Source organism: Natator depressus, chromosome 18 (assembly GCF_965152275.1).
Source record: "Natator depressus isolate rNatDep1 chromosome 18, rNatDep2.hap1, whole genome shotgun sequence".
Classification (NCBI taxonomy): Eukaryota; Metazoa; Chordata; order Testudines; family Cheloniidae; genus Natator; species Natator depressus.
Window position 1 is genome coordinate 11,167,403 of NC_134251.1, and position 25,435 is coordinate 11,192,837.

A 25,435-nucleotide genomic window follows, 5' to 3' on the forward strand; every position below is an offset into this window, starting at 1 on the left:
TCTGGAATTTTTTAAAGACTGTTGCTTTTCAAAAGAGTAACATGAGGGGGCCATTCTTGAAATATTTAACTGAGATCCTCTGCCGCAAGAGAAGCATAGGGCATACAGTCAAAATACAGTAATCAAATAGAACGTCTGGAAATACTTCATTGTGACAAACATGTACTACAAAATTTGAATCTTCACCCAAGCCCTGGACAGGAGACTATTACTAATTAGGTATTTTTTCTTCTTTACAACATGAAAATGATTTATAAGGGTCACCATTTTCCAGAACAATATTCTAATATTTTTTAAAAGTATCTGTTTTGGTAAGCATTACAGCTCCCCAGCTTTGTAGCACATGAACGCCTCGTGAGAATGAATGCATTTATTACAAACACCCACATGAGGGGAGAAGAATAATTATTGTGCCTTACTTCCCCCATCTGTAAAACAGCAAAGAGATTAGTCTTGGGATTTATCGAAGGTCACATAGCAGGCCCATAGCAGAGCCAGGACTTGAACGCAGACTATCTGTCCTGATCTTTAACTACAAGCATCTGCTTTACCAGTTACTGTAGATAACCCTGATATACTGGGGATCCACCAAGTTATGTGTTCTGTCATTAATTATATGAAGTCTGCCTCTCCCATACAATTTAAATATACATATTAAAGAATCAAATGATTGCACACATCATTTTGTTAAGTTTTAATGTAAAACTTGCTGTTTAAAACTGTACATCTTGTGTGAAATACTATGAGACCTCTATACCAGTCAATTCCTTGGGCAGAGGAAAAAACAACAAAGTGGATAAATCTGTTGAATAAATACATACAGCTCTTCCACATCTTCTTACTAATGACTGGCCTGCACTGGTCATTCCTTTGGTGACACTAACTAATTAACTTGATTCATATTTTCATTAAAAATAGAGGCAAGTTTTGCTTTTTTTAGCTGATTGTTGGTGCATGGATTTCTCTCCCTTCTCTGTAGATGTGTTTGTGGACATCCCTGTGCATGGGCCCAGAAAGGAAAAGGTCAGTGTCCCCTTCTTCTGTCCTATATTTGCTAATTAAAGTTCTCTGTCAAAACACACATCTATTTACCCCAGTCGTGGAGCAATTCCTTCCATCTGACTGTAACTGCCTGGTATCAGAGGCAGTAGGCTTCACTACCTGGCAGTTATAAACAGATGGCAGAGTCACTCTAGAAACCCACAAAGAATCTGGTTTTAGAAGGTGGCTGTTCAAAATAACTTTTGCTGAAAATGTCGTGCTCAAGCAACATCCGAGTTTGGCAGACCTGAGGACTAAAGACTTCTATTTAATAATCAGAACAGATACAGCATGGGTGATGGCAGTACATGTTTCCCCTACACTGCCCAAGAAACTTGCCTCAACCAAGATTCTTTTCTACATAGATTCTTATAATGGGCTCATGCCAGTAGAATCTTCGTCCCTTCCAGCAATGCAATAAGCAACATGACTAACATCTGTCCCAGGTTTGTTCTCTCATCTCCCAGGGAGAAGTGAGTGCAGTGCAGTGTTTTGTTTGGGAATTTCTTTTAATAATGATCAGTAATGATCTCCTCTAGGGGTAAGAGGAGAATTCAGTCTCCATGGCCCATTCAGTCTAGACACAAGGGACCCGTCAGTGCCAAGTGTAATATGGACAACTGATCACTGCAAAATAGACTGAGAGCACCAAGGACACCTCACAGAGGCCACTGAACACTTATCAGATGGAAACAACTTTTGACCAATACTGATATGGGATAGATTTGAACTAGTAACATAGAGGTGAAAGGCTCCGATACCCATAAACCATCCAGTTCTCCACAGCTTCCCCTTTCTAAGAAGCCCCTTACACACCCACAGACAGACAGACACACACACACACACACACAGAGTTTGGTTGGGTGGACACATTCCCTTCCAGCTGCAGCAAGATAAGGTTGGGATGACATCTTTCACCTCTTCAATCTAATCACAGAAGTCAAGTATTGTCAGCCAACCATGGGCTGGCGAACAGGAGCCATGGGGGGTATTATCATTGCTGGTTTTAACAAGGTGATATGCTTCCAAGTAACTTCAAAGAGGTATGGTTAAGATGAACCTCAGCCTGGGGCTACTGAGTTTCATCCAATGCTACAGCTGTTAAGACTCCACTCCCTGATCCTGGAACCAGCTCCCTGATCCCACTCATGTTTGGAGCAATGTCCAGAAAGGATTCCCTAAAGTTCATTTCTCTGTCAGATGCACAAAGAGACAGTCTTGCTGCTGCTTGGAGAAGGGGCTTGCGGGGAGGGGAAAGAAGTGACCTGCCCCAAAAGAGCTGGATTTTCAGTCCAAGCAATTAGTCCGGTAAGCCATGGCAGATAGTGAAGAAGTAAAGTCCAAGCACAGATGAGGATGAGTATCGGAATTGAAGGCACAAAGAATCTCTCCAAATTCTAGAACTACACTCCTACCTATTCTCTGCAGTGTTAGTGGAGGCGATCTTCCAACAGTGAAGTCAAACCATCAATTAAAAAAAAATCAATTTCCAAATAACTTTGATGGATGCCTTGGAGACTCAGCAGCGTTCCCATCTCCCACTCAGAGTCAGCGGTGAGTGATGCTGGGAAAAGGTTTTTCTCGTGAAGCATGGCTCTAAGGGTCGAGAAAGGACACTGCGATGTAACGGGTCCCTTTTGTGGTTGGAAGGCCCTCGTGATAATGGGTCAGACGTCCCGGGTGTAGGAGGGTCCAACCCTTCCGAGGAGCTCGAATGGAGCAGTTGTAACGGAGAAACCGGCAGCCTCCTCCCTGCGTGAAACAAAAAGAAACAGGCATCAGCCAAGTACCAGCAGAGAAAGGATCCCTGTATTATCCCAACAGTCTCCTGATTTTCTGGACTCCCTTATGATGGTTTGGTAGAACCTTCTATTACCGATCTGCCTCATTAGAAAATCCTGAAATTCAAACCCAGTCACTGATTGCAGTCCTTTGGGATAAAGGTGCCCGAGATGGAGGTGGAGATGAGCTGGGAGGTGTTCTGGGTACAGGAAAGAGGAGAAGACCCTAGACTGGTCTGGGAGACTTCCAGACTGACCTTCTTGCAAGCACTTACCTCGTAATCTATCCCTACCCGGTTCAGGGCAATGTTGATGGTGAAGGTGGAAGCATCATGGTGAGGCATTAAGGAGGGTTGCTCATCAGGTTTGTAACGAACGACAAAGGCCAGCTCAAACTGTGTCTGCAGGAGAGAAGAGAGACATACACAGACGGTGCCACAGCACCCAGAGGGCATTCACTTCTAGGGGACGGTGTGTACATTGGTGTAATTGGGGTACAATACCCCTTAAATAAGGGAGAAAGGGGCATGTTCTTATTAAGAAGTATGGTGCACATCTTGATAACATACTCCAGGGTCATTTCCTCCACTATGGCATGTACTTTGGTACAGTGCCCCAGTGGTATTGCCTCTCCGTGGCCATGATCATGAGAGACGCTGAGCACTCAAATCCCATTGACCAAGAGTGTTTGATGCCTACCTTTGTATAGTATCCTGGGTAAAATTTCTCTGTGATTGGAGCAATATAGTCCAGAAGGAATCTGTACCATTCTCTCTCATAGCCAATTTGGTTCATGTGGATGTCAATAGTTGGGACATTTTCATAACCCCCGAGTAGCCTGCTGTCCTGGAACAGAACCATAAGATTGATTGGGGACACATATCTTAGATGATAGGTATGAAACACAGTTTGACAGTAACCAACAAACATAATGCTCATCTACAGGGCTTTTCAGGATTGGAACGCAGGGAAGGATCATCTACATTTTATAGAAGGGAAGTCAAGGCACAGAGGAGGTTGGAGCCCAAGTTTTCAAAAGTGGCTACTGACTCTGGATGATTATGGTTCTCCGACTTTACAACCTCTTGGCCCTAATCTTCAGAGGCGCTGAGCACTCCAGTGGACAGCAGTGGAGGTTGCAGGTTCTCAGGGCCTGCGAAAATGAGGCCTAAGGGGTCTCAGACTGATTTTCTGAGTGCCCAGCGACCACTATTGAATGTTTGGGCCTAAGTCCAAAGGTAACACAGTGAGTCAAGAGCAGAGCTCAGGAGTCCTGACTTCAGTGCCCTGCTTTAAGCACAGGATTAAAACTCCGGCCTGTAGCAGGCTGCAGCTATGCCCAAGGACTTGGTCTAAGTGGTGGGAGCTGTAGCTCTGGAAGCTCCAGCTTTTTCTTACCGTGTTATCTCCCTTGGACCACTGGCCAAAGTGCTCCATTTCCTCCACCAACTCGTCACAGGCGACGTCAGTGAATATAGGGAACCAGTAAACATCGGGGCAGGGCTGGAGAGAGAACACACGAGAATTCAGACAAACAGAAGAATGAGACAAATACAGACAGACATAGGGGGCTCTCCATAAGCTACATAACATGTGGGGGAGGGGGAGTTCCTTAATTTTGCAGGACAGCATCATGGGGGTGTTTGTTCCAGTTTTACAAGGGGGTGGTTGGGTCTTTTTTTTTTTTTAATAAAAATCATCAAACAATGTGTTATGTAATTTATGAACAGTCCCTAGTCAGACAAGAGGAGGACAAAGTCAAGAGGAGGGAGAGAGGGCTCACTGGAAAAACAGCTAAAATGTTAAAGGTTGAATCCTGCCTTCAGATTCCCATGCCTTGCTCCCAGTAAAATTAAGGAACCTGGACAGGTGCCTCTGAAGAAGGAGGGATTTGTCCCGAAGAATACCTTCCAATAATGACAGACGACATTCTCTCTGAATCTGATGTTCTTTTAGGCAGCACTGTCTCCTGTAAGCTACCTATTTCTGAGGGTGAAAGGCTGAAATAATATGATACTGACATGCTGTTCTCTCCTCCGCTGACAGACAAGAGCAGCATTTCTTACCGTCTCCACCAATTTCCCTTTCAGAGCTAGTGTGTAGTTTTCATGGATGTACTTTTCTTTCCAGTCCTGTGGTTAGAAAAAGACAAGCAAAGCAGTCACTTCTGTGGCGCGTGGCTCAGGATGTGGTATTAGGCCGTGCCCTGGCATCCCCCTCTCTCTCATCACGGAAAGGGGAAGCGGAGCGGTAAACAGCAATTGACAGCATTTTCTTGGCTTGGAAGCTCCGGGGCCCAGAGGAGTTTTCGAGTGAAATGCTTTCCCAAAGCCATGCAGTTATGCACCTAGGGAACCCCATCAGAGGGATGTCACACAGCAAAGCTTGGATCCTCCCCTTAGAGACACGACTCGTAGCAGCGTTATCTAACAGGGAGGCTAGGGGCGTATCCCACAGTGACAGGCCTGCTCAGCCCCTCACCTCAGGATTGCTGAAGATCTGCCAGAGGTCGTTGTGGAGATGAGTCGTCTGATAATTCTCCAGAGAGAGTATGTGTCCAAATTGGTGCCGGTTTGTCACGAACATGAAGACCCTCTGTAGAATGGAGGGAAACCATCAGGCTGCAACTATCTACTGTGGGAGCTGCTTCCCATTAGCCCTGGCTTCATTCCCTCTGTCCACCCACCTCCCTCTCTAATCTTCACACTGGGCATCCCCTCCCCAGTGAGCCTTTATTGTTAAATCCAGACCCACCCGGGATGCAGAGAAGACTAAATAGTCCTAGCAAGGGCCAGTGATGGAGGCAGAATTTCTGCACGTTTCATCAGCTATAGACAGAAGCAGGATAAAATAGCTCGCACAGGGTCACTCGGCCTGTGGCTATGCACATGTAGCTCCCACTGACGTTCACCGGAGCTGCATGAGTGGATCCTAGCATATAACTGAATTTAGTCCGTGTTTCTCAGACCACAGGAAGAGATTCTCCTGCCCCCCCGACTGCATGTGCGTCAGGAAAGGCATGTAGGCTTAGTTGATGCCAGTTCACTTCTTTCCACCTAGGCATGTACAGTTGAAATGGGTGTCCTGAAACCTGCCTGCAGAGTTGTTTCATCTCCACCCTTGCTCCCTGCAGCCAGCTCCCTGTACTGACCTGATCCCGGACATTATGGCAGAAAGCCATGTCTGCATCTAGTTTGCCGCTGTGGAAGAGGTCTCCCTGGTTGAGCTGGGATCTCAGGGTGCTGCCTTTTATGACATAGATGCTGGAAATGTAGGGAACGTTCCAAATCCCACTGCAAAATGGGGAGAGGGAGATTTAGACACTAAGTAGTAACAGGACAGAGCTTACAGGATCAGGCCCCAAAGGACTAAGGGCTAGATCTCATTGTGAACATATTTAGGGGGGGAAAAAACAAAAATAAAGCATTGCTGTTCTTTAGAATTTGGTTTGTGTCAAAGTTTAAAGGGTCAGACTCAAAACCCTACAGCAACCAAACTCAATGACCTACACAAACCCAAAGAGGAGCAAATCAGGAATGCAAGCTGTTCCAGTAATCAGCCTTTGGACATCTACAGCACCTTCCATCCACGCAGCACACAGCTCTTTAAGAAGAATGACAATCCCCCTACTACCCCGCATTGCGGGATAGTTACGCATCACATTCTCTATCCTTAGCAGATGGAGAAAACAAGGCACAAGGAGAGACTAAGCGATTTGGCCATACAGTGAATTAGCGATAGGACTGGAAACAAAACCCTGGGCTCCTGACTCCAAGTTCCCTACTCTGGTCACCAGACCTTACTCCCTCGATTACATATGGTATGTAGAAGACAGGTACATAAAACTGCTCCTGCCAGGAAGGAGAGACTTCCTTGCCTTCTTTAAACACAGTGATGGTCTGGTACTCTTGCCCCAGGATCCCAATTGGCTTTAGACTGATTTCGGGGGTACATGCTCTCTATCCACTGTCTATTCAGCAAGCCTTGTATTTAGGGGATTCTGACTGGCAAAAGTCCCTCACAATACTTACACCCTCCGCCCTTGAACAATATCCACGTAATCCTCCGAACGGGCATAGTACCCATCAGGACTCAGCGCACCCCAGAAATTTGACCACAGCTTTCCAAGACGGCTCACCAGTGGGGCAATTACCGGCCTGCAGGTACAAGAGGGAGAGATGATTGGAGGGCAGGATGCTGCCAGGGGAAGAAAGGAGAAAGATCCCAACGAGAGTCTCAGGGTCCAGTTTTGCCTTCGCTTACAGATGCTACCCCCTCTTGACACCTGTGTAAGTAAGGGCAAACTTGGGCCCTAAGCTTATAGCTAAACACATTCAGCAGACAATCCCCTCTGAATGTAATCTAAGGAGTTCTAGCAGCTGGAGACAGAGCTGGAAATCTTTCTTCTTGAGGAGCAGGGGAATCATTTCAGTAACATGACTTATGTTTCTCTGCTGTGTATCCAGCTCCCTAAGACTGAAACCACAGCTAAATCTCTGAGCCAGAGCCAGACATAACCAGGAATAGGTTCTGTTCTCTATGAAGCCCCAATGTGTGGAGGCTTCTGATCAGCAATGGGCCTACAAAACTCCCTCCCCCAGATGCTCAACTGTTGAAAGTCTGTGTAGCATCACTGAAATCAATAGAACTATGCCAATTTACACCAGTCAAGGATCTGGCTTATTGGATCCAACACTTGTGATTTTTAGGGATGGGGAAGAAAGAACTCGGACTCTGAACCTAGATATAGATCCAGATTTTCCAGTGAATCCCTCCCTTTATAATGGGCTGAAGCAAAACCTGCATCTGAATGTACCGCCCAGGATGTTTGAAATGTAAATCCAAATCCAGACCTCAACCCTGTGGCTTGGACCCACATCTGGTCTGGAAAAAAATGGTTCTGATTCTGGCCTCTCTGTTCCCAATAGTGTAGGCTCTGCTCCAAAGAGATAAGGGTAAAACAAGGGATGGTTTACATCCAGAGCCCACTGCATCTGAATCCAATAATCCAGGGAGGGGTGTTGGATAAATGGCTCCAGTTTTGGTCCATCTCTATTGAAGAAAACCCTTAAGTTTCATTCCCAGCAATGTTCTCTCTTCTCAGCCCCTTACACATTTCCCAGGAAAGAAGGAGCTCCCTATCTACATTCCTGACCTGAAGCCTGCCCAGTAAGGATTGCTCAGACTCACTTGTTCTGTTCAATCAGGATCCGTAGAACCTTCGAGTTCTTCAGAACCACTTCGGCATCCAGGCTGAAGTAATATTCACAGTCAGGATCCTGTCTGCACAAATCCCTACAGCCAGAGAGCCCACAGGTCAGAGAGAGAACAGCAGCAGGACAGCAGGGATGAGCTTCACTTTGCAGTCAAGGGGGCCTTCTCTTCTGGGATGGGGGAGTTTATCCTTTACAGACTGGGTGCAGAGCCCCTGACTAGGGTTGGGGGGAAGAGAGGGTTAAAACCCCATGCCTGAGCAAAGGAGTAGCAGGTGGCTGTCCCCTCATGGCAGGGAGGAGTGGGGCTGAGCTCAGGGGAGGCTGTTTTCTCCATCAGGAAGGTGGACAAGGAGGGAATGGGTATGGGGAACCATTGATTTGGAAGTTGAACTGAAAGAGGAACAGGCTGCACTTGAGGCTAGAGAAACTCGAAGTCCTCTGGATGCAGGAGCCTTACTGCTTCCATTTGTTTGGACCCAGGCCATGGAAAGCTGTATACTTAGCCTGGGAATCTAGCCTGGCTTTAGCCCATGTTGGCTGGACAATAAGCAGGGGCTAAGTTCATACCTGCCATGGACAAGTTGCAGGCCAGTGGCAGGAAGATGGGGAACGTGGACGCAACCTGGACAGCGAGTGTTTTGTGGTACAGAGGTTCTTAGCAGAGGGTCTGAGAACCCCTTTGGCAATGAGGGCATCGAAGTGTGTTTGTAATGCTGTCACCCCAGAAAAGTTGCATGTAACGGGCATGCATAAGGAAGGAAGGGAAAGAGAGAATGGGTTGGGCTGTTACACAATATATCACTGCAACACCAGCCATTGTTCCTGCAAAGCTCCAAAGCAGACATCTATGAAGGAAGCTTCTGCTGCTCTGCCCACAGAGGCCTGTTATCTTGGATGCAAGAAGCCTCTCCCTTGTGCTACGGAGCCTAGACGGAGGATGGGGTTGACTCCAGGATCCCTATTGTCTGCCCGTTCACACCGGTCTTCTCACTTACACGCCCATGTTCCGAGCATCCGCATTCTCCACGTGATCTTCTGGCCCAATCACTTTGACCGCATGATATTCTTTGCCATGCTCCTTCACAAACGTGTCCACCCGAGACAGGTGAAGTTGCTCCTGCACACAGAGGGAAATGACACAGAGCAAAGAGTAGGTTACATGAGCTTCACACAGGCTGTCTGGCCTCAGCTAAGGCTAGGCTTGGCAGCCTCCTGCTCTGGAGGATCTGGCAACACCAGAGCATGTGAGCTCTATGTCTTCATGGCTGGAGGTAACTGATGCACAGGCTTCTAGGAAAACAATGAGCTGTACCTGACTTCCAGGTCCCGGCAGTCTGGGGAAGTTGCAAATACTTCTGGGATACGGGAGGAGGCAAGCCATCCCTCACATGGCAAAACAAAGACAGGGTTGGTGAGGTAGTAGCTGTTATTGCTGGTCCAATAAAAGATATGACCTCATCCACCTTGTCTCTCTAGTATCGTGGAACGAACACGGCTACAACAACACTGCATAAGACAATCCAAGGCAGATGTTCCTTACATGGTTGTGGATGAAGAGCTGAGTGCGTTTCTTTGGGTACTGGAGGTTCTGAAGCCTCAGGAAGAACTGGGAGAGAAATGGAGTGGGCTGCTCGATGAAAACTCCAATCAGAACCAACGGCAACACATCATCCTGCATTCAACAAGAGGGTGAGAAGCATGAGGGCTGCTCTCCAGCTCCAGAAACTTGGCGACACCCTCACCATTTCCGAGGCAACCCGAGCACGTGGTGTAGGAATTCTCTTGATAGCACCAGGCTTCTGCCACTCTAAATATGCATCAACCCTTACCTTGAACCCTGTGAGACTTCTCAGGCCTTCATCACACACAGTGCAGCCTGTCTCGAATGTCCAGGCCCGAGGAATATAGTTTCCCAGGTAGTTTAGCTGCAGCTGCAAAGGGAAAATCCCCCAAGTGCTTAGTTACAAGGCAGGAGAAAATCTCACCCCAGCCTCTGATATTCAATCAGGTTCCATCACCAGTCTCACCTCCCTTCTCTCCCTGGGAGAAGGGAAATGGAAAAGGATGCAAATCTGAGGGTCTAATTTCCTACGGTGAAGGATACTGATGTGCTGGGATAATGCGAAGGGGTGAGAGCACTTGTCAGTCTCCATGGCCTGGTCAGTCCGTGGCGGCTAGGTGTTGAGACTGGCAAGAAGGGGACCAAGGGTGGCAATTATTGTGATGTGGACACCTGTGCACTAGGAACTGGACTGATAACCACCAACTCAGTGGCTGCTGGCCAGTCATTCCTCAGGTGGGGATGCTTTCAATCACTGCTGACCTTGGTCTTGATTTGACCCAGTGACCAAGAAGTAAAGAGCTCCATGTCTTGCTGTCATGGCAGGGAGCCACCCAATCCCCCCATCTGTGAATTTATGCAGGAAGAAGTCAGTGTGTGAGGGATGGATGCCTGATTTCCCAGAATTCCCTAGGCAAGTGCTTCACCACCTCAAGCCTAAAGAGGTTATTTGCCTTGGTTTCATACCCAACCTTCTCTTTCAAGGCTCCTGCTTACCTTGGTGGGTCCATTGCCGTGGATCAGGACTGGGAGGGTGTCATACTCTGCGTTTCTTGCTCTCACGCGTGCATTTTCAAACTTCAGAACCACCTCATCTAGAAACCACATCACAGCAATGTTATCTGCAGGAGGCTTTGGTAGCAATTTGGCCACACAATGCCCTAGCCATCCCATACAAGCAACCCCTGGGAAGACGGGAGAGTGGGGCAGATAACTATCTATCATATTTGTGGGGCACAGACAATCCACGGAGGGAGAGGAATTGTTTAGGGCGGCCCAGCGGGGTAGAATTAGGAGTGATGAGATGGAACTTAAGAAAGGATAGGATCAGGGAAGGCTCTGGAGAGTGAAATCTATTAAGCTGTAAGGCAGTCTCCCATAGGGAACTGGTAAAGCCTCATTGACTGCATCCTTTAAATCATGAGTAGGCAAAGAATATGTGGTGAGGAACAATTCTGCACCAGCAAGGGGGTGGGGAGAATCCAGGCAAAAGCAGCTTTTCCACCTCTGAATTCTATGCTCCCCTATGTCTGTCTGTCTGGTGCATCCCCAGATGGCATTATACAGTGACTGCAGAGTGACCAGCCAAGGGGTCTGTGTAACCGAGCTATGCAAAAAGGGCGAGTTCAGGCACAAAGTCCAATCACCCACAGTAACAAGGGCCCTCACTCCTGCAATGCCCCCTGACGGCCCAGTGCAGTGTCGCCATCGCATCTCTGCCTCATTTTCCCCAAATAAGGGTTTTAATAAGTCCACTGATGCTTGTATCTTGAAGAGTGCCCCTTCAGGGGTCTAGCTTATTCACCCAAAAAGGCAGAACATCACACAAAAATGCCTCCCCCTCAGCCTCTCTAGCTGAAGGAAGGAGGGCCTGAGTCAACCTTAGTCTGCCAACTCTCATGATGCCCAAGGCCCCTTACCAGTGAGGCCTTCCTGACCTGGAACCCTCTTCTGGAGTCAGGGGCCTCCTGGCTCGAGCAGCAGAAGGGTCCCTTTTCCTGGGTCAAAGTCTCCACACAGAGGCCAAACCACAAAGACTCTTCCTCACGACATCATATAATTCCTCTCATCTAGAGTTCCTGCCGTTGCCTGGTGGAATCTTTCATGGGAGCCAGGCTTCTCTGAGACTTAGCATTCACAGGCCCTTCCTTCTGGCCACTCTCCCACTTAGGAGCATTCTCCCTGGGTTTCCTTTGCTGGTGAGCCCCTCTCACCAGGTTCCCCCCCAAGAAGCCTTCTATGTAGGCATTTTCTCTTCCTGCACTCTAAGAACTCTTCTCCTCCCTCGGGGCCCCTGTTCATCCAGCCCTGTCCCACTGGGAGCAGCATCCTTTTATCTCACTGAGGTGCTTCCCCGCCTAATTGACTGCCTCTCAGTAACTCAATGAGTGACCTAGTCCCAGGTGAACCTGAGCTGCCTCACTCCCCCATCAGAGATAGGCTGGGCTCCTGACCTCTCCAGAGGGACAGCTACCCTCCGACTCCCACCCTTACCAAGATAAGAATGGGACCCCAAAATCCCCCCTGCCCCATGATAACTGCCTAGCTAATTAAAATAAGGGGAAGGGGGGAAGAGATAAACTAAAATAAAGACCTATATTTCTCCGCTCCAGGAGAACAAGTGGATAAAAAACTTTCCAAGGGTGGAATAACTGACTGGCCAAAAGCACAGTACGTGTGAGTGAGTGCTGAATGCATCTCATCAGCTCCCCACCTTTCAGGCCATTCAATCCAATGTACGGAACCAAGAAGGCAGGCAGGTGGCCCTTGGCCCTGGGTTGTGTGTTGCTACTTTCCCTACCAGTTTCCCTCCCCAAAGCTAGTGTACTTTGACATGCGTGGAGATCAAAGCGGACAGGAGGTGTGGTATGGAAAACCCGACCTGCAGGCCTAACTGTGGAGCTGGCAATGCCGTCAGAACGAGGCTGGGGGCCCTATGGGGATTGCAAATCAAATCCAGGAGTCTGGGCAGGGGTTTTTAACAGAGACCTGCTCTGGGGATGGATTCTGGAGTTTAACCACTTCAGCCACAGTGTGACTGTTTCTAGCTGCTCTGCACTCTCCAAGGAGGAATGAGCCTCCCCATCTCACCTAATGCTCCATTCAGGTTCTGGAAGATCCGGCATCTCTGATCCACAGTGATGTTGATATTTTCCTTTAAAAGAACGAAATAACCTTATGTAGGACACGCTCATTTAGGACGGCATACGCTCTGCAAACAGATGGGTCATTCCAGCCCTCCCACCCCTCTTACTGCCCTCCATTCATTGCAGAAAACACTATAAAACCAGCCTCCCTTGTTTCCCAAACCCTCCATGGATTCGCTTCAACCTCCCTCACGGATCTAAGCCCAGGTCCTTAGCTGCTGTAAATCAGTTTAACACCATTAACTTCAACCCTCTAGGAGCCCTGAACCTGCTCCCTGGTCCCACCACTCATCTACCACAGGTTTCATCTCTGCCCCTTCACCCAGTCTCACCACTGCTAATGCAAGAGCATTCTCCACTCTATCTTCTGATCTCTAGAATAGCCTCCTCCACCCGTAGCGGATGCTGCGTCTCTTTTCAGATCTCCTATGAAAACAACAACTCTCCTTGCCTACATCTTTTCACGTTTCCCTCCCTGGGCTACTGTTGATCTATGTCAGTCATTTTTAAATACAGTTTGTGTGACAGACCATGTGCTAAATAAAGATGTATTGTATCATCCCGATCACTAGCATGTCCCACAGGCTCCAAAACCTTAAATACTCCCAGTGATCCCCAGTCCCACCTGAACTTCAGCAGTTCTCCCTTTGCTAAAATACGACCACCGCTCTTACATGGCGCTATTCAGCATTAGATCTCAAAGAGCTCTCCAGAGGAGGTCAGTTTCACTATCCCCATTTTACAGAATATGATTTTTATATTGCATTAGGCAAAAACAGATAACACGAACAGCTTAAAGCTTCCCAGGGCATGAAGAGACAACAAATAAAAGCACACTGATGGAAATATGCCTGCCTGCTTGCACAGCAGTATATGAGTCACGTGTCAAAACATGGCCAGGAGCGCAGGTTTGACATACATTTCTTTTGTGGACAGTCTCCAGCTTCCATCTATCTTCGGTGAGTGCTGCTCATGTTAGCAGTGTTAAACCACAACTTAGCAATGGTTTTAGACTGGGTGGTAGATGCATTTACACCAGGTGGCTTCAAACCACGCTACACTGGGTTTCATCAGAATCCCACTTCAAACCTAGGTCTGACTTAACAGTTTACTGTCCCTCCAAGCATCACCCAAGATACATTAGAATAACTCTCAGAGGGGGAGAATGGTTGTAACAGTATCTGGATTTTGAAAGTCGTGTCGATAGAACTATTCAACTCTGGTCTGGCTTTGCACCGGGACTTCAGCGGAGATCATTAAAGAGAAACAGTCATGGTAAAAGTTATGGGCCAGATTCAGACCTGGGGATAAGTAAGTGCCACTTTACTTGCTTCTCTCACGGCTTTTTGCAAATAGCTGACTTCACTTTCAATTTTCTTGATTGTTACAAGTTTCACTTCCTGGTTCCTATGCTCTTGCACAACCCTGCAACGTTTGGGTCACAAACACGCTAGGAGAATGTTTTATTTGTTCAAAGATAATAAGGCTTTTTAAATGTTATGACGTCATTGCCGTTGGTGTTAAGTGACATGAAACCTTGTTTTAAAAGCACCTGCCATCTGGGTCAAATCTGATAGGGCAGTGACCCTTTCAAGACAAAAATTGCAAGGACGGTACAGTGGGGGTGTGTGCAAGGGTGCACATCTGCCTGAACAAAATGGGTCACTGTACACATAAGTGAACATTTACATGTGCCAGTGTTGTCCTTATTGGGGCAAGAAAGAGACACCTAGGGAGACATCCGAAAAAGAAGAAGAAGGGGAAAAAACAGGAAAATACTGCGGGGCAATAGGCTCCTAAGTGGTCAACCTCCTTTACAGCCAGCTGGAATGCTGCATGGGAGTTGGGGGACTCCACACAAGTAAGTCTGGAAATGAAAAACACACTGCACGCCCCAGAAAAGGGTGCAGGATACCAGGGATCACTGGCACTGGCCAGATGCTGCACCTGCATCACCTACTCACACGTACCCTTTTTTCCGGATCCAAGAAGATATTAGTGTAAAAGAGCTGGTCACTATCATTGTCAAGTCCTTTCCAATCCTCCACAAGCTTGTTTAGGTTAGGAGCGTAACCTATGAAACCTGCGGGAACAAGGCAAAGGGTGAAGACAGCCAGCGTCTCAATCCAGCCAGCCTGGAAGGGAAAATTTTCAGGGACTCATACATGTGGACAATGTCTCAGTCCCTTCTCCAAGGGGACATATACACTGTCTCAGTGCCCCCCTGCAAGGTAGCACAGATACACAGTTTCAATCTCTCGGCAAAGGGATGTGTACTCTCCTGCCATGGGTCATCAGTGGGGATTGAACCCTTAATCTTCAGCACCCAAAGCGCAGGCTTCTGTAACCTGAGTTAAAGGAGCAGCCCCACTAGCTAAGAGTAAGTTGCAGCTTCTTATCCTCTACATGGGTTGCAGTCAATGGAGGGAGACATATTTGCAAGTGCCTAGCTTATGTGCTATGAATGTGTACACACACGGTCTCAATTCCCCTCTAATTGCACAGTACTTTTCTGCCCCGCCCCATCTTCTCTAAGAGCCCGGTCTCCCAGAAACACAAAGCTGGGAGACGCTGACCTGTCTCTTACCTCCAGAACCCAGGAAACGCTTGCCATCTTGCACCGGAGGGTACTTGGCTTCCAGCCTCCGGTCAGGGTAGATGAAGGTCTCTGCTGAGAAAACCACCTTGCTCTTGGCCTGTTTGAACTTCTTCAGCAGCTCTGCAGGGCCCGATGCAAAGAGCACATCATAGCTACAGGAGCAGCAGAGCAAGGCAGAAAGGAGAACAGAAAGGAACGAAGTCAAAGAGAACAGGTCAGGAAGAAAAGAGTGTGAAAACAGAAGATTCTCTCAGAATCCCTTTCTTTTAACCCTGCACTACAGTGTTACAATCCCTGCAGTCATTCCAGGCATCGGTGTGGTGCGGTAATAGCCCTATGGAATCCCCAACACTGGAGGTTTTAGGACCAGGTTGGACAAACCCCAGACAGGGATGGTCTAGGTTTACTTCATCCTGCCTCAGTGCAGGGGGCTGGTCTCGATGACTTCTCAAGGTCCCTTCCTGTTCTATTTTTCTGTGGTTCTGTGAATTCTCGTTGAACGAAATATGGTACTTGTTCCAAACTAACCTACTGTGGTGAATAAAATACTGAGCTCACAGATGGATTGTTCCTTACATCCCTTAACGCTCAGGGGCTTTGCTTCTAGAGAGCTTTCCCTTCACGTCCTCGGAGCCTGCGGCAGACGCTGGTATCCCTGGCCTGTCCATTATGGGTGCTGGGACTCGAACCCTGGCATCTGTCAGCCCACTCTTTTATTTCTCCTCACCACAGACTAGTTCTTGGCTCCCAAGATGCCGCCCGCCTGGCTCTCCACCTCTCCTGGCCAAGCAGACAATTCTGCTGGGAAAGGCCAGGCCAGAATGGCAAACTAGCCCACTGATCCCTTGGAGGCCAAATTCAGCCTGGTGTAAGCAGGGGTAACTCCATCATCCTTACACAAGAGTTGGATTTAGTCCACTGCAGTCAGAGCTTCCCAGCTGGCACTGATGCATTTAACATTTCGCAGTCAGCATGGCGCAGGGAATCCCAGTAGGCAGGAATTCAACTTCCCCAACCAAACTCCTTCAGGGTTAATTACCCCCTGTTAAGAACCTGCCTCACGGCTCAACTCATGGCAAATCCCTTCAGCCCCGTTTACCTTTCTGTGAAGAGGATGATCAAGTCCTCCTTATCCGCATGCTGCTTCAAAGCTGACTTCAAGAGACGGACCTTCTGCCCACCTCCTGCTGCCTTCTTGTCATCACCACGCCACTCCTCATCCAGCCCCAGCACCTAAAGGGTGACAGGGAACCTTTTAACAAAGAGTTCACGCTACACAGGCCACAACTTGTTTCCCCAGCGTGAGTCACTCTAAGAAACGGGGGAGGAGGACCAGCTGCCAGAGAAACTCACAGCTACATCACTACTGGCCTCCGGTCAGACTTTTGGCAAGGAGCAATGGTGCAGGAGCGCTGGCTGAGAAGGAGCTCAGTTACACCCATCCCGACCTCTCCCAGTGCAACTCCCAGCGGGCAAGGGCGTAAGGACACTTGCTCTGGTGGACACACAGCTCCTGCTGAGCCATCCTCTGCCACTGAGCGTCACCACAAGGAATGGTGCGGGAGAGCGGGCAGCAAAGAGCTTTCACGGGTGTCTCTGTAGGAAATGATCGAGCACAGGGGCTGGCTCGGTGTCGCGGCTTTTGAGTCACAGCGGCACGATGCTGTGTCATAGCAGCGTGGCTTGCCGCACCCATGAAAGCTTTCTGATGGAAGTGTGGTGTTGTGGGGGTCCCTTTGGAGCAACTCCCAAGGCTGCACAGCTTCACCTGGACTTTGTAGTTGAAGAACTGGGCTGATCTTTTGAAGCGTTTGAATCCCTCAGTCTCCTGGGTGGCCACAGTAAGAACCAGCAGGTTTTCTGTAGGCAGGAGAAAGCACCAGGTAAAGAAAGACATTCCGCCCTTCTCTGTTTCACCGTTTAACAACCCACCTTCAAAAAGCAGCTTTGCTATTAGAAACAGGGGCGAGGTGGGGACTGGCAGCCTGAGGGCCCTGGCTGACTTCATGAAGGTAGGTAGTGTGGGGAAAGTTGAGGCATAGCGGGTACGTCTACACTGCAGCTGGGAGCGAGCCTCTCGCCCAGGTAGACAGACTCGCTCTGGCAGGACTCGAGCTAGCATGTTACAAAAATAGCAGTGTGGATGCTGAGGCTCGGGCTCTGACCCCCTCGGCTCGAGGGCCCAAGCTGCAGCCTGAGCAGCTATGTCCGCACTGCTTGTTCTAGCACGCTAGCTCGAGCCCCGCTCGCGTGAGCCTGTCTACCTGGGTTGGGAGGCTTGGTCCAAGCGGCAGTGTAGACGTACCCCCCGAGAAGTTAAGTGACTTTCCCAAGGCCACATGGCAAGCTAGCCACAGATGCAGGAATAGAGCTTGACAGAGTCCTGATGTCTTCATCACTCACCACCCAGCATCACTGCCTCTGCTCAACCTCTGCTTTTCATTGCGACAACATAGTCCTATGAAACACAGACTAAAGCACCATCTAACTTGGATGTAGGGTCAAATGTTTGCATAAGCAAAGTCATGCTCCCCTGCAGCCTCTCAGCGCTGAAGTTTGGACCAAATTCTGCACGTGCTACTCTACTGCAATGTTCCCTCTCATTTTTGACAGGCTGTGCGCACAATTTCTTCTGTGCACATTTTTGACAGGCCGAGTGCGCAAAAAGTTTCTTCTGTGCAAATTGTTGTGCTTCTGTGCAAATTTTTGTGCGCCCGGTGTTTCGCCGTGTGCACGGGGTTTAGAATCTGTGTGCGTGCACACACGCGCACAGCTTAGAGGGAACAGTGCTCTTCTGATTTCAATGCGTTGGGGGGTGCTTCCGTCCCTGAGAAAAGATGGCTCCTAAATTACAGTCAGGATTTGATTCACAGCTTGGAGTCCACTGGTGGAAGCCGGGCTGCAGGCCAGCAAGGGTGGAAAGCCATTCTGGAGGTGCACCGCAAGATACCCACCCACAGCTCTGCTCTCCTGGAGCAGCCAGCCAGCGTAGCCCCTGAGTGGGGCCAGCCAGAGGCAGAGCATGGCTAAGGAGCCCTACGCTAATACCAATGAAATCTGTGTCATTACGTTGCCTTTACACTGGTACAACCGAGGTCAGAAGCTGGCCCTGCCCGTGAAGTGTGAGACTTTACAAAACTATCATTTCATTGCTCGGCTTGTGAGACAGACACAGAGAATACAACTTATGGAGGGTTTCTCTAGTAACGTAAAACGTAAGTCTCACTTTCCTCAGACAGAGTTTAAAGAAAATTAAACATGAAGGTAAAAAAATAACACTGCCATCAATGAACGTGCAGACTTGAAAATCATCCACTTCGTTTAAGTGCTTACCTGCAGCATTGCTCACTCTCTCCAATGAGCATTTACACCAACATAAGGAACTGCAGCATTTGGCCAGATAGCTGTTATTTTTCTCTTGGACACGCCTCTGATTTTCTATTGTAGTCTGGATCTATAGTCCAGATGTCTACTATATATAATGTGGATTTATTCTGTCACAGCCTTCATCCAACATTCTCTCCCTACTGCTCTTGATTTTTTGGTTTCCAGTTTCTTAAAGTATGAGGCCAAATTCTGAAGTACTTTTTCAGTTTTTGCACATCCTCATGCTGGCAAAACTCCCATTGACTTTGATAAGAGCTTTGTCTAAGTAAAAATGGAGTAAAACTTTTAGGATTGGACCCATGATTTCTTTGATGTAACTGAATGCTCTGCTTTGTGGCAAGTCTTCATGTTAACACTTTCATCCAGATAGGAATGTGCAGGGGTCCTGGCAGCACTGTTCAAACAGGATCCTGGGCCAGTCGACTGGAACATTGGAAAATTCCAAGAATAACGGATTGGCCTGGAGGAGCATTTTCTTGGATCTAGCAAGCTTATCCAGTGACACTGGAGGAGTGAATTTCCTAGTGGGTGCACCTGATGTGCATCCCCAATGCATCTGGATAGATTTCTTGGGCACACAGAGCCCGACGCCTCTGGATGCATGAGAAAAGCAGGATCTCTGGATGGATGTGGTAGACCACTGAGCATAAAATGGCTATTAGCCAGGATGGGCAGGGACGGTGTCCCTAGCCTCTGTTTGCCAGAAGCTGGGAATGAGCGACAGGGGAATGGATCACTTGATGATGACCTGTTCTGTTCATTTCCTCTGGGCACCTGGCACTGGCCACTGTCGGAAGACAGGACACTGGGCTAGATGGACCTTTGGTCTGATCCAATATGGCGTTCTTATGAAAATGGTGAAGGGTTGATACTAACCCTCAGCAATTATCTATCCGAGTCCTCCGGATATGGATGAAACTATAGTACAGTTGCAGAGAGAGATCTGGGGTGGGGGTAGCAAGGGTAGAGATAAGTTTGGGATTCCCAGCTGAGGGAGAGAAGGGGTCTTAACCAGAAGTCCATGAGATCCTTTATTCCCATCACAACAATATGAAGAGAGATTACAGGTCAATAAGAGACCATCAAGTTGGATTTAAGTATATTTTGTTCGCGATAAGGTGAGTGAGGTCATATCTTTTATTGAACCATCTTCTGTTGGTGAAAGAGACAAGCTTCGAAGCTCCACAGAGCCCTTCTGGGCTATTTGTTAGTCATTTAGGTACCACAGTGTTGAGCATGAGCCAGATGGATGGACAGACAGATGGACAGAGCTATAAAGGAATTTGAATGATGCAGAAGCATAGTTTTTAAACTCAGTTATTTAGCCAGCATACTTGGGGCCCTAATTACACTCCTGCTTTTCATGTTCTGTGGAGTCAGATGTAAACAGCTTAGGAAAGTATGCAGTCCCCCAGGGAATATGCTAAAGCCGGCAAGTCGCCAGTCCTGTGACAGCGTGCAGAGCACCAGAACAGCCTGCTTTGCTAGGGAGCCAGGAGCTCAGGCTTTCCTAGAAAATGGGAATCAGAGGGCAGATGAGAAGGGATGCAAATGTGGAATACCAGGCAGGGGGCTGGAAAAGAGACATTAAATTCCAGCCCCTGCTGCAAGAGCTGAAGATGTAAATTAACTGAATAAGACGGAATAATTTATAGGAGCCCACTGCTGGGCAGCTATTCCAGCCTGAATACTCTCCAAGGACCGAGGATCTCAAACCAAACAAAGCAGGAATTCATTTTCACGCCACCTTCCAAAGACAGTCAGCAAACTGTTTACACTCATCTTACGTGACTTCCAGAGTTTTCCTGCACCAGATGGAAGAGTGCGGGAGGCTCCAGCGGATGGCTGAGGAAGAGGTGTCATATTTCGGAGATAGAAAAAGACCTCACTGTGCAGCATATAAATTAATTAGAGCGAGAAAAAGCCAGTGCAGAGCCTCAGTCCTCCCCACACAGACTCTGGGCCGAATTCCTCAATACAGATTCCCCTTAATTAATGATCTGGTGGGGAGGAACAACTTTGAGAGACACTAGCTAGGCTTCACTTCTGTGCCAAGAGGCCTCTAGCTACAGAGAGATCTTTCCACCCACGAGGCATTCTTTCAGTCCAGTCTCGGAAGTCTTAAGGCTGAACTATGCAGCCTCCACCTACCTTCCCCTTTTACCCTTTTCTTCCTCAAAGTTACTGCTGCAAGTGAATATTCACTTCCTAAGCCGCAGTAATTACCCTTTTGCTCTATAACCGGCAAAGCCCTTTGCTGGGTTCCCCAAATGCTCTTCTCTTTCTCCACATCACCATTTCAAATCCTGGCTCCCTTCTCCAGACATAAATCACCCCGGGCCAGATCCCCAGCTGGAAATTGCTGGAACAGTGCCAGTTTACACCAGCATTCAAAAGCCTTGTGAGCAGGGTAACATATGTTTGGCATTTTGTGGAAGCATTTCAAAGCAGATGTCCTCTTTCACATCTTCTGTCCCACATTACTTCTTGTAAACAGAAACACTGACTCCTTTCTGCCAAGCAGGGTCATCCAGACTCAGTAACACTGAAGGCCACTCGGACAACCAGAAACCTGGAAGTTACAGTTAATTGTATAAACACAGAGTACAGGAGCAGCATGGATCAGTGGATCAAGCATTGGACTTAGATTCAGGAGACCTGGATTCTGCCTCCCACTGACCTGCTCTGTGACATTAGCAAATCACTTCACGCTCTGGGCCTCCATTTTCCCATCTGTACAATGGGTACATGATGCTTACCAACCTTTCTAAAGCACTTGGAGCACTGTGGTGAAAAGAGCTATGGAAGGCAAAGTATCGTTACAGAGACATAACTTTTAGATCAATAATAAATGCAAACAGCAATACTATCAGGGTGGACTTCAATGTTTCTCCACATAAATAGTTAGAATCTGCTTGCTGGAGGAGTTCAGCAGCAGTAAACGTAGACTGTGGCTACACTACACAGATTTTAGTGACACAGCCGAGCCGCTACAGCCGAGCCGCTAAAAGCTGCGTAGCGTAGCCGCTGTTTGTCGGCAGGAGAGAGTTCCACAAAAAATTTCCACCTCCCACAAGCAGCAGCGGCTTTGTCATCACGAGAGCGTTCCTGCCAACAAAGTTCACACCGGTGCTTTTTGCCTGCAAAACTTTTGTCATTCGGGGGAGTGGGGACGGGGGGGGGGGGGGGGGGGTTAACAACCCTGAACGACAAAAGTTTTGCCGACGATGTGCCAGTGTAGACATACCCTTAGAGACGATCATCTTTTTCCTGAACTTATAGGGAGAGCACAGATGCAGTTGCATATTAAGACGCCAAGGGCTGCCTTTAGCCCTAAGGTGCGCTTTGGAAAGCATGACTGTAAAGCTTGCTAGTAAAATAAAGCTTAAGAAAATACGACTCACCCAGGAGACAATTAGTAAAATCAATGCCCGATTCGACATCTGAGAATTGAATTGCCATATTAAGTTTACTTGAAGCACACTTTCTCTTTTAATAGTAAGTCAAACACAGCACAAGTAGTGCAGAAAGATGGGTCTCCAGGCGCTTTACAGAAGAGGCTCGGTAGTAGTATCCCCATATTACAATTGTTGAAGCTGAAGTGCAGATTTTTCTTAAGGCCCCGCAGCAAGTCAATGGCCGAAAGGGAAAAGCACTCATTCCGAGCCCCTTGCCCTATGCAATACACCACACCGATTCCTGCATAGGGCCAAATTTCTGTTCCTGGTGTGCCCTGGACTCCTGTTAATAAAATCAGTGAGAATCTGGGGTGCACAAGGAGTGCAGGAAGCGTGACCCAAGCTTTGCACAGAGTTGCTATTCTTACACTCCTCTAAGGATTCGCCTACACACCAACCCTGTGGTGCTTTAAGTACTGGTGCCTTATGCTGGGACTGGTAAAGCAGTACACCGCCCTGGGGGATACAGTTATACAAGTAAAAAGATGCTTATAGCAATATAAGTTATTCCTGCCAATTTAGGGGAATAAACTATACCGGTACCAGGCACCTTATTACTAGTACAATTGGATCCACACTAGGGGACTGTTTTTGTTTAAAAAAAAAAAAATCACTGTCCTACCTGAAATTGTTAAATCAGTACAAAATCTGTAAACAGAGCAGGCCTAACCTCTTTTAATAGGTTCACACTTTCAGCTCCTATCGCTGCCTGTGAGAGCCCACAGTTTAGCTTCCTTAGTTAGAGATTTCAGAGTGGTTGCCGTGTTAGTCTGTATCAGCAAAAACAACAAGGAGCCCTTGTGGCACCTTAGAGACTAACAAATTTGTTTGGGCATAAGCTTTCGTGGGCTAAAACCCACTTCATCAGATGCATGGAGTGGAAATCTGATGAAGTGGGTTTTAGCCCACGAAAACTTATGCCCAAATAAATTTGTTAGTCTCCACAAGGACTCCTCGTTGTTCTTAGTGAGAGAGGGTAGGGAACGTGAGATACAGCCTTTCCCTGCGAGGCTCCCAGTTCAAATCCAGCCTGTTAGCAGTGATCCAAAGACATCACCACTTGGTAGCTGCCCTCAGCTAAAGGCAGTCAGACAGATGTCCACATCATAACAAAGTCCACCAGCAGTATCAGCAGCTCTGTGGCAATCTCAGTACAGAAGCCAAGGACTGAGTGAGGCTGGAGACTGAACTACCCCTTCAGCCCCGACAAATGATCTGATCCTCCAGATCAGGGTCTGGGGACATGGACGGGATGGTGAAGGGGAAGCTTACTGTGCAGCTCTCTGTGCTAACACTCTTCTGTGTCTGAGGCCACTGGTCTCTAGAGATGGCATTCTTGCCCTTCACCGGAACTAAATTCACACAAAGATCTAGAAAGGTAAATAGGGAACTTCCTGCTAAACCCCCTCAGTGCTTGATCCTTTGTTAATTTTAGCTTGTGCCCTCTTGTTTAGAGCTGGTCTGGTATTTTTTGCCAAAACTTATCCCCCCACCCCCACCCCCTGGCCGAATGCCCATGTGTCAAAAGCAAACTGTTCACACAAAGGGTCCGTCTTGACAAACCTCCCAATTCCAAACATTTGGGGAAAGTAAACATTTGGAAGTTGTCAAAACAGCACATTTTGACATTTTCAAAATAGAAGCTTTCAATCTGGAGGGTCAAAATGACTATTTGCTTTGAATTTTAGAAAATTTCCACAAAAAAGGGTTACAACAAAAAAAGGTTTAAATGAAAAAAAAAAACATTTTGAATTTATCTAAATAGAATGTTTCTATCAACCTGAATGGATTTTTTTTTCCAGGTTCTTGATTTGTGAAAATTTTCAAGATTTTGACTTTTCATCCTGATTCAGGATGGGGAAATTTGTGGAATCTTGAAAATTCCCTACTCCTGATTTTGAACTTGTACCATTATTTACAACTTAAATCACGTTGCCTCTTAATTGCCACTTCTTTAATGAAAATAAATGTAATGAGCCAAATTGCTCTTCAGAGTTGTAATGCGTGAAACTCTATCATGCTTGTAGTCATCTGCAGTAGCTATTCCAATTCTTCTGCATTTAGCAAAATACTTTTGAGGTTCCCTCACCACCTGTTTGTATAGGGATAAAATGATGGTATCTTCTGATTGTTCCAGACCTCAGATAGTCACACAGGCATCCCAGGGCTCCAACTCTCCATTTACCAATCCCTGTCTGGCTGTCTAGGTGCACCATAGAAGTGTAACAGGCACTGACCACAGGTTGTGTGATGCAACAGGGCCCAAGGGCTGAGCCTGGGGCACTTACCTCAGACTGGGTGGTACCTGAAGCTCATGTTACTCACTCTGTGCTGTGAGCACTGACTCCAGGCTGGCGGCGCCCGGGTCTCCCCGGGCAGGGGACGCTGGCCCCCCGCTGGCGGCGCCCGGGTCTCCCCGGGCAGGGGACGCTGGCCCCCCGCTGGCGGCGCCCGGGACAGGAGCTCAGTGCCCCCCTCTTACCCTCCTGCTTGGAACCGCGGCTCCCCTCCGCGATCAGCAGCGTGAGGACCAGCCCGGGCAGCAGGAGCAGCATCGGGGCGACTTGTGGCGGATCCTGGGCTCCCCGAGTCCGGTTCCGGCTTCAGCCGCGGCGCTGTCTGCAGACCGGACCCAGCCCTGTGCACCGGGGAGCGGGACAAAGCGGGAACCCACCGCGGCCGACTCTGGGCGCTGCGAGGCTCTCGCTGCCACGCACTAAACACGCCCCTCCGCGGGCTCCTCCCTGCCGCCCGGGCTCAGCCCCTTCCCTCCGGCCCGGGCGGCGGGTCGCTGGAGCCGCCTGGGACAAGGGCCCAGCACACCGAAAGCTGGGGAGTCTGCCCACCCCACTACTTCCCCCCCCACTAACCCAGTCCCCAGCCTGGGGCACCTGGGGCAGACAGGGTTCCTGCTCCGGGCTGCCGTCACCCCATCCCCACCGCCCCATTTCAGGGGGGCTTTATGGACACACCTCGTTACGTATTGCGGGCGATTTGGGCGTGACAAATGCTACACAGAGAGACCATCTCTAGTACTCCTTAGAAACGAACTAATGTGGCCAAGTTCAGCTCCCAGCTTTCCCAAAGGGTGTGGGGTGGGGGGGTGTGCAGGTGGATTGAAGTAGTAATAACAAACACCAGATAACATGGTTTCCATCATCAGCACCCTGCCTGTTCCAGACTCCCCGTGTGTATCAGGACCCAAGGGATGGATTTGTAATGAAGGAGCTGAGGGAAGCGGAGCAT

The 25,435-nt window shown here is 48.4% G+C and overlaps 1 protein-coding gene across 1 annotated transcript; it reads right to left on the reverse strand.

The window, feature by feature from the left end:
- Positions 1 to 278: 278 nt before the first annotated feature.
- Positions 279 to 24,913, reverse strand: PLOD1 (procollagen-lysine,2-oxoglutarate 5-dioxygenase 1). Its single transcript, XM_074975223.1, has 19 exons — positions 24,672 to 24,913; positions 17,113 to 17,204; positions 16,444 to 16,577; positions 15,333 to 15,496; positions 14,716 to 14,828; positions 12,690 to 12,753; positions 10,596 to 10,693; positions 9,868 to 9,969; positions 9,579 to 9,710; positions 9,034 to 9,155; positions 8,013 to 8,117; positions 6,854 to 6,979; positions 5,974 to 6,115; positions 5,304 to 5,417; positions 4,889 to 4,954; positions 4,221 to 4,325; positions 3,522 to 3,668; positions 3,098 to 3,223; positions 279 to 2,793 (listed from the first exon to the last, which is right to left on the reverse strand). The coding sequence occupies exons 1-19, from the start codon at positions 24,742 to 24,744 to the stop codon at positions 2,638 to 2,640; spliced, it is 2,181 nt and encodes a 726-aa protein (XP_074831324.1). The 5' UTR covers positions 24,745 to 24,913; the 3' UTR covers positions 279 to 2,637.
- Positions 24,914 to 25,435: the final 522 nt, after the last annotated feature.